Genomic DNA, 8235 nt, shown 5'->3' on the forward strand with positions numbered 1-8235 from the left:
TGCATACTGCTCCCACTGTGGGTGGGCGACACTACTCCAGCATTTGTTGAACATGTTTTCAAGCACACATCATCAGAAACTGTTCTGTCAGTTGTTTTTGTTTTAAAACACACGCAAGCATTGATTGAATATTGATACCATCTTTATTTATATGTGTGGGGCTTTGTTGACTTGTACACAAGTATTACAGTGGAGTCACATATGGGGTTTTTCAGGTATAATGGTAAACATCCTCATTGAGGTAAGAACCTCATAATATAAGGTCAGCAGCTGAATGATCTTCAACAACGGACTCACTCACTCTGTGAAATATACAACCATTTAAAGCTTTACAGCATGCAGTAAATGTCTCTAAATATTGTAGGGGTAGTGAAATATCTACAAGTCGCTCCATCACGCTGAATGCTTCTTTAATCTTACTCACAGGCCATGTGTAAACATGTTCTTATTACTTTGATTATTTCATAACAGAGAGCACTCCCTTGTGGGTGAACATCCAAGCTTCACAACACTTTGTTTCTGTACGGACAAATCCTGAAACACACACGACCCTGCAGCACTGAAACAACTGAACAAAAAAATCACAGACAAGTACACAAAAATCATCACTTCAGTGAGAAAACATGGACATGGCCTCAGAGGCACAAAATAAATAGGACGATGAGGAAATTCTTCACTCAAACAGCAGGTCTTCATCCGTCTCCTCTGTCAGCATGTTGGTGGGCTCTGCAATGGGACCCAGCTTAGCCAGACGCTCTGCAATCTCCAGTTCAGTTTTTTCCCTGAGCTGCTTCTTCTTCTCCTGGATTTTCTTCAGCCTGGTCAGGAAAAAAAAAAGAGGAAGAATTTTCAGCATCATTGTGAGAAATACAAGGTGAGGCTGCCAGAGTATGGATGTTGTAAGAGACGTAAAATACTAAAAACAGGGAATGTGTTTTCACCGGTAGAACTCCTCTCGCTCCCTCTCATCCAGCTCTGTGATGATGTAAGTGAGGGTGCGATCGATCCGGGGAATAATCACTGCAAAGAGAAAAGATCCGCTTAAAGTGTCAGTAATTATTCCTTGAGAAAAACACAAGAATTAGGTATGCACTGTGGTTGAATTTACCATGCTCAATAGCGTTCACACGGCGGTTTGTAATCTTGATGGCTTCATCCAGAGTGACAAAAGATGTCTGGAGGTAGAAAGGAAGCAGAGTGTCTCATAACTTGAAAATTAAGTTACTTCACTACACAAAATTCACAAACAATGTTATGACCCAAGTTAATGAATAGTACGGTTTAGTATCAGGGCACATATGCGAGATAAATCCCCCTACCTGTAATGAGGCCAACTCCACCAGTAGCTCCACAGCTCTGGCGTAGTTCCTCTTCAACCTAGAGAGCTGCTCTCCACCCCGAGCCAGACCTGTCAGCTCATAACCTGAGGGACACAGTGAGGGTGAGTCAAATTCTCTTTCTCACTCTTTAATCACAAAAACTAACTTTATTTTAAAATGACTCACTGTCCCCTCCTTCCTGGTAGTGTTCAAACACTGGAAGTGTCACACCTGGACAGAAATATATGTTTAAATGAGAATTCTCCTCTCCTTTTCAAAGAATATGACAATTGAATAGTTATGTGTAGGCTAACCTGCCACATTGTCTTTCTTGGCTCGGACCTTTACTTGAGCTTTGTTGACGTTCTGGATCACAGTTGTGCTGTGGATAGAATCACAGAGAGAAGATAGAGTTCATTTGTCTTAAATTTACGATGCCTAATGAATCAAATCAGATTTTTAGGTTGCTTTATTAAATATTTTTGTGAGGATTGTCACCAAAAAATACAGTAGCTGGCCTAAAATAAGAAACAATTCAAATGTATTAACATATTAAATAAAGAAAATAAAATGTTAAAGCTTGTTATTTCCTTGAAAAAATGCAAACATACAAACCTGCATGCTGTAGAATTCAACTATGTTTTTATCCAATCAAATTCTAAATTTAGCTGTATATCCTCCATAAATATTCATTTGACCTACAGCCAGTTTAACTTCAATGAAACCTTTATGTCATTTGAATTAGTTAACAAAGCAGAGCTCTCTGCTAGCTGTTTCAATGGGACAGCTAGCTGTCTCTTACCTAAAGTCCCCTGCAGCAAATTTGGCTTCAGCCAGTGAGAAAGCAGCCTCTCTCATCACTTCTCCCATCTTAGTTTTAGTCTAAAGAAAAAAAAGACAGAAAAACAGCCTTGAGAAACCAACAGATCCTGTTAAAGAAGACACAACTGTTGACTGATTTCAAACCAACCTCAATTATTTTTCGGAGGATCTGGCGAAAGCGCATGGAAAGGGCATCAGATTTCTTCTTCAGCAGGTTGCGGCCAGTCTGTGCACCTTTTAGCCGAGCCTTCATGATGGTCTGAGCCCTGCAGGCCCAAGAAACACACTTGATCAGCTGAAGTTGGGATATTTATGTCAGGTAAAAAAAAAAAGATGTTCGTTAGCAACCAGGCTCCTTAATAACTGTGTCTTAAGTAGTTTTGAGTGGGATATGTGTGCATCAATTTTTAATTGCTCTCCTATTTGTCAAGGGTGTAGGTATAGAACATTTTAAACATCAGTTTCAATCATGTTTTAAAATGAAGCTGGTGTCCTTGTAAAAAAGGAACCAAGTCTTTCATACATTGTGTGGTGTGGTTGCAGCAGTTAAAAGTAACTTCAAGAGGAAAACTGAGGTGTGTCATTCATTCCTTACAGTCATGATCTGTGTCAAAAAATTTATTTAAGTTCTCAATTTACACAAGTTATTTTGATGCAATATTCTAAATTAACACAATATTTATTAATACACACCCCAGTAACAATCAGTCAAACCACTGCTCTATATTTATACATAGCTCTATAATGTTTGTAACCAGGGAATGTCACTCACTCAGTTTATCTTATACTTAATCCATATATAGATCTTACATGATTGGATCAGCATGGTGTATTGATTGGACATTAAACACTGAAGCTTGACTGATTTGGAGATAACCCAGTTTCTTTGCTTGCACATACTGTTACAGGTCAGGAGTTTTACTCACTAGAAGTCTCCGACTGACAGCTCACACTAAGACCATGAAGTATATCACATGATTAAAAAGACTGTCTTCCTCTTTTATGTAGCACTGACATTCATGTAAACTAAATTTAGGATTAGACACTGTAAGAGTAGACTGTCTTTGTGTGTGATGTTAGACGATTTTCTCCCACTCAGGTGTCTAGAAAGCATTATTTCATCAAATAAGGATAGTTGCTGAGAAGCTACAGTGGGCTAGCATAAAGCTAGCAAACAAGCTGCTTACATTCTGGAGGGGAATATGTCGATCCTGTCTTTTCCAGACATCTTCTCTTCTTCCGCTCGATGATTTTAGTGTCCTGATAACTTCCGTTTGACAAAGTGATCACTGACACGTTATGTTGTCCTTCTACTAAAACAGCTACGCATAGAGTGCAGAAAACAGATGCTTTCTGCAGGATTATATGCACAGTTCGAGCTGGTGGTCGTGATCTTGTCCTGCTCCTCGTCCGGTGACGATCAGCTGGCCTCTGGTCATGTGACAGAGCAGAGCGCGTTCGGGGCATGCGCGTGAAAGAAGCCCAGACGATCTTTTCCGGGTCGAGATAATAAGCACACCCATGAATGTGAGCTAGCGGGCCCGAAGTCTGCTGTAAAAACATCTTTGGAGAAAGAAAAGGCCAAAATTTAAAGCCTTCAGTACGGAAAATTACAAGTTATCGTTCTTTAACCATATGCAACAGGTGAGTTCCTAATGTCAAAGGAGAATTTAACCGGGGAATGGTGACCACACGGGGCTGCTAACTGACGAGCTAAATGCTAGCCTCTTCACTTGTGCATGTGCCGCATGCGAGACGGACACCGGGTTGTTAGCTGCAAGGCTAACTAACGGACACATGAGCAACCCCTTTTTTTATCCCTCATACTGATCAACTGTCTGTTTTGAAGCTGTTTACATTATACTGTTGTTCATAGAAGTTGTTTTGTATGTATAAACGTCAGGTTTTACCATTATCTGTAGCAGTTAAAAGCCTCTACTTGCATTGCATCATCCCATTCAATCAGTTGATCTGCTAAAATTAAAAAGAAACGAAACCAATTCAAAAACATATTAAGATACTGAATATTGGATTAACAGTTTAAGGTGTGTTCATGACATTCTGTGTATCATGTCAAAATTTGAGGTTGGACCCAGCACAACATCCATAAATTTAACAAAACTTAATCTAACATTTGAGCCGTTAAGCCTCCTAAAGTGGCCAGAAATATGAGTTACAAACAATGTTAAACATTGTAAACAAACTAGCATCACAACATCTCCAATTTTCGTTATTGTCCTCACTACAGATGCTACCATTGTCTGAGCTGAGCTGGTTCTTTGTTGCCTTCAAATACATGCTGATGAGTTACCCCCAGCCTTTATGTTTAACCTCACCTAATTATCTACTCTGGGTTATGACTGTTGTCTGCATGTAGAGGCTAAATGTCATTACAGTAAAATAATGACAGGTTATTGATCCTGCAGGTTTTGTATTGAAATACTGTAAGGGTAAATGTACACCTGAAGCACAGTCACTGAGCTTCTTCTTTCGTATTAATGTTCCATTCAGTATATCTTGTGAAAACATACTCAACAGCTCCAACTCCTGGTTTTGTGGTTACCTTTCAGCAATGCCGGGGCTCAGCTGTAGATTTTACCAGCACCGGTTCCCAGAGGTGGAGGATGTCGTGATGGTGAACGTGAGATCCATCGCTGAGATGGGCGCCTACGTCAGCCTTCTAGAGTACAACAACATAGAGGGCATGATCCTCCTCAGTGAGCTGTCTCGTCGGCGTATCCGCTCCATCAACAAGCTCATTCGCATCGGGCGCAATGAGTGCGTGGTCGTCATCCGAGTAGACAAAGAGAAGGGTTAGTCACTTTTTAAAAAATGATGCTGTATCTGATTTTTGTGCAGGACTGCAGCCAAACTAAACAGTATCTCTAATCTAATTTGGATTTGTCAGATATTTCTGGCACACAGATAGCTGTCTTCTTATTTTCTAGAATATGTTGTTCACAGATTCCGTCCAATCAAAACACTTTGACTATATTGTGCCATGAAGCAGCATGACTGCATCTCAACTCTGCTTTGTGTGTAGGATACATTGATTTATCTAAAAGAAGAGTTTCACCAGAGGAGGCCATCAAGTGTGAGGACAAATTCACCAAATCTAAAACTGTGAGTCAAAGGCACACTTTGTTTTTGTTTTTTTTTGTTTTTTTTATTTGTGTTCTTAAAAAAATACAACATCAGATGTTTTTTCTTATTCATGGCAAGTTCGTAAATGTAGCTGAATGCAAAAATCTACTGCTCTTTTTTTTTTCTTTAAACTTTTTTACAATTTATTTTTCTTTGAGAATTAATGAAATGTGTTTATATGTCGGCAGGTGTACAGCATCCTGCGACACGTGGCAGAAGTGCTGGAGTACACTAAAGATGAGCAGCTAGAGAGCTTGTATCAGCGCACCGCCTGGGTCTTTGATGAAAAATACAAGCGACCTGGATATGGAGCCTATGATGTCTTCAAGCAGGCTGTATCGTAAGTAGGTTTTTCAGAGTCTGTATCTTTTTGAAAAAATGCCCCAAGACACAAAGAGTATAAACTGTCTTCCCTCCACAGGGATCCTGCCATTCTTGATGGGCTGGAGCTAACAGAAGAGGAAAGGAACGTGCTGATTGATAACATCAACAGGCGACTCACTCCACAGGCTGTTAAAATCAGAGCAGGTAATGCTTCGCTATTGAGTTACATTTGACCATAAGTTACTGCAGCAGTTATTTACTGTTATTCAATGTTTTTACAGACATTGAGGTGGCATGTTACGGGTATGAGGGTATCGATGCCGTGAAGGAGGCCCTGAGGGCCGGACTCGGCTGCTCCACAGAGGCTATGCCAATCAAGGTGTCACTACCATTTTCACAACCACCTATGAGCTGCTACTTTGTCTGTGCTTTTGGGATTTCAGAGCTTTATGAAATTGTGATGTTTTGTTTTAATTCTGGGGCGGTCTTGTTCCTGGCAGATCAACCTGATCGCTCCCCCTCGATACGTGATGACGACGACTACGCTGGAGCGCACAGAGGGTCTCTCTGTCCTCAACCAGGCCATGGCTGCTATCAAGGAGAAGATAGAGGAGAAGAGAGGCGTCTTCAACATCCAGATGGAGGTGAGCTACCTGGGGGGTTTTGTATGTGTCAGGTTTAAAGTGAACTGAGAGAGATCTAACAAGGTGAAAAAAAATTTTTAAAAAGTGAAATACAGTGCCTGAGTATTTCAGTTATCACCTTTTTTAGGTAAAAAACAAAACAAAACATCTTAACACAGTCCTCCCTGGGCCTTTAGAGATCAGTTTTCTTATTTGTACTAGTTAATTCGTTTTGAAGTGAATCTTATGATTGTAATCAAAGGACCCTTCTTAAAAACTTGATATATACATATTATAGAGAAGTTAATTTAATATCAGTGTTTTGATTCAGTACAGAGAGAGTGAACTGCTTCAGGCAGTTACATTTTTCATTATCAGTTTGTCTTATAGTTGATAAATTCAGTATCTCAAAATTAGAATAGTGTTAAAAAGTTGTGAACTCATAGGGTCGCTGTGCTCCAACAACAAAGCATGCAGCTTCTCCTGTCAAAAAGGAAGTGGAGTGAGACTTTGCCATAAATTGGACTCTCTTTTCTGCATGTATACACAGACAACACTAGATCCCCAGCTGTGATTTAACAGTTGAACTATGACCTTAGTCGAACTGCTGGGTACATTTAAAGGTCCTGACTGTCATTTACACTCTCCACAAAGAGGGTAAGCTGTGAAGGATAAAGAAGCTAGGTGTTCACAGAGTGCTGTATCCAAGCAGATGATCAAGAAAGTGAGTAGAAGGAAAAAGCTTCAGCAGTAACCACAGCCATGAGAAGTTGTGCAAAAGCTATTCAAGAATTTGGGAGAGCATTACAAGGGATGGACTGAGGCTGGAATCAGTGCACAAAGAGCCACTTTCATTTCATTTTTGAGCAAGCCTGTCCACACTGCCATAAGTACCAAGAGCTGGTTAAATAACCACGATGTAACTGTGCTGGATTGGCCAGCAAACTCTCTAGACCTGAACTCTGTTGAGAATATGTGGAGATGAGACGGATAAGCAGAAAAGCTGCTATCAAAGCAACTTGTGCAAAAGGCTGATTGCTTTGGTCACATCGTAAGGATACAGTAATTTATGCAAAAGGGGCTTCAAACAAATATTGAGTGCATGAAAATAAACATTCTTTTCAGGTGGCCAACATTGTATTAAAATTACTTTTTTATTAGACTTTAGAAATATTCTACTCTTTTATTGGTTATAATACATTTATTTTCATTAACTTAAAGCCATAACTATCAGTAAAAAAATGGAAAGAAACATTAAAAAAAAAAAAAAAAGCACTGCTAAATGTAAAAAAAAAATCTCTCTGAAGAACTCTGACCTTCTAGATTTACCTATAGTGCTGAACCGAACTTCTCGCTGCTTCTTGTTTGCCAGCCTAAGGTTGTCACGGACACGGATGAGACAGAGCTCGCCCGGCAGCTGGAGAGGCTAGAGCGAGAAAACGCTGAAGTGGACGGAGACGACGACGCTGAGGAGATGGAGGCCAAAGCAGAGGACTAGAGTCACTCCTCAGAGTGATGGTTGGTGGAGAGGAAATAAACCATCAGAGAAGAAATGTGGACACAACTGGCCACAGTGGTTCAGTCCAACAGATGTTATCTTTCATATTGCAAACATTAACAGGTGTTAATGGCTCATTGGCAAACGTGCCAGTTTGTTCAGTAGCAAGTATTGAGGACTCTATATCAAACAGCTGTCTTCTTACCCAGACAAGAGTGCAAGGAAAGCTAAATTACTAATAATCAACTACATAGTTTCTATTTTTAAATTTGAAAATACAAACAAAACAATAAAGCAGTTTACAAGCAGTGGCCTTCACTTACCCCTTGCTTACAAGCCCAGTGTCACTAGATGAGATTGAGATTGACATCAGCTTGTCTGTTTCAACATTGTCCAGCAGTGACTTCATGTGCTGTGCTCTCTTCCAGTGAAAGGTTTTTACTGGTTAAGACCTGCTCCTGTTCAGCTCAAAAGTTATCAATAAAGTTCTGGAAGTTTTGATCTT

General features: G+C 40.0%; 2 protein-coding genes across 2 annotated transcripts; one reads left to right on the forward strand and one right to left on the reverse strand.

Moving 5' to 3' along the window:
• Positions 1–124: 124 nt before the first annotated feature.
• On the reverse strand, positions 125–3592 carry atp6v1d (ATPase H+ transporting V1 subunit D). The gene is made up of 9 exons (XM_074685395.1): positions 3329–3592; positions 2290–2407; positions 2122–2201; positions 1634–1701; positions 1506–1550; positions 1320–1423; positions 1109–1175; positions 942–1020; positions 125–818 (listed from the first exon to the last, which is right to left on the reverse strand). The coding sequence occupies exons 1-9, from the start codon at positions 3367–3369 to the stop codon at positions 674–676; spliced, it is 747 nt and encodes a 248-aa protein (XP_074541496.1). The 5' UTR covers positions 3370–3592; the 3' UTR covers positions 125–673.
• Positions 3593–3612: 20 nt separating this feature from the next.
• On the forward strand, positions 3613–8235 carry eif2s1b (eukaryotic translation initiation factor 2, subunit 1 alpha b). Its single transcript, XM_074685394.1, has 8 exons — positions 3613–3785; positions 4712–4954; positions 5185–5264; positions 5474–5625; positions 5707–5813; positions 5891–5988; positions 6110–6253; positions 7605–8235. Exons 2-8 carry the CDS (start codon positions 4714–4716, stop codon positions 7728–7730), a joined length of 948 nt encoding a protein of 315 aa, XP_074541495.1. The 5' UTR covers positions 3613–3785; positions 4712–4713; the 3' UTR covers positions 7731–8235.

This window comes from Halichoeres trimaculatus, unplaced genomic scaffold (genome assembly GCF_033239565.1).
Source record: "Halichoeres trimaculatus isolate MK-OKI-2021-1 unplaced genomic scaffold, fHalTri1.1 fHalTri1_scaffold_13, whole genome shotgun sequence".
Lineage (NCBI taxonomy): Eukaryota > Metazoa > Chordata > Actinopteri > Labriformes > Labridae > Halichoeres > Halichoeres trimaculatus.

Bases quoted from the DNA above. Each gene is read 5' to 3' on its own strand.
- atp6v1d (XM_074685395.1), bottom strand. From the start codon at position 3,369: ATGTCTGGAAAAGACAGGATCGACATATTCCCCTCCAGAAT. The intron at 1,424-1,505 runs GTGAGTCATTTT...TGTGTCCCTCAG, and splicing joins CTACCAGGAAGGAGGGGACA to GTTATGAGCTGACAGGTCTG. The intron at 819-941 runs GTGAAAACACAT...TTTCCTGACCAG, and splicing joins GAGCGAGAGGAGTTCTACCG to GCTGAAGAAAATCCAGGAGA.
- eif2s1b (XM_074685394.1), top strand. From the start codon at position 4,714: ATGCCGGGGCTCAGCTGTAGATTTTACCAGCACCGGTTCCCAGAGGTG. The intron at 4,955-5,184 runs GTTAGTCACTTT...CTTTGTGTGTAG, and splicing joins CCGAGTAGACAAAGAGAAGG to GATACATTGATTTATCTAAA. The intron at 5,626-5,706 runs GTAAGTAGGTTT...TTCCCTCCACAG, and splicing joins GTCTTCAAGCAGGCTGTATC to GGATCCTGCCATTCTTGATG.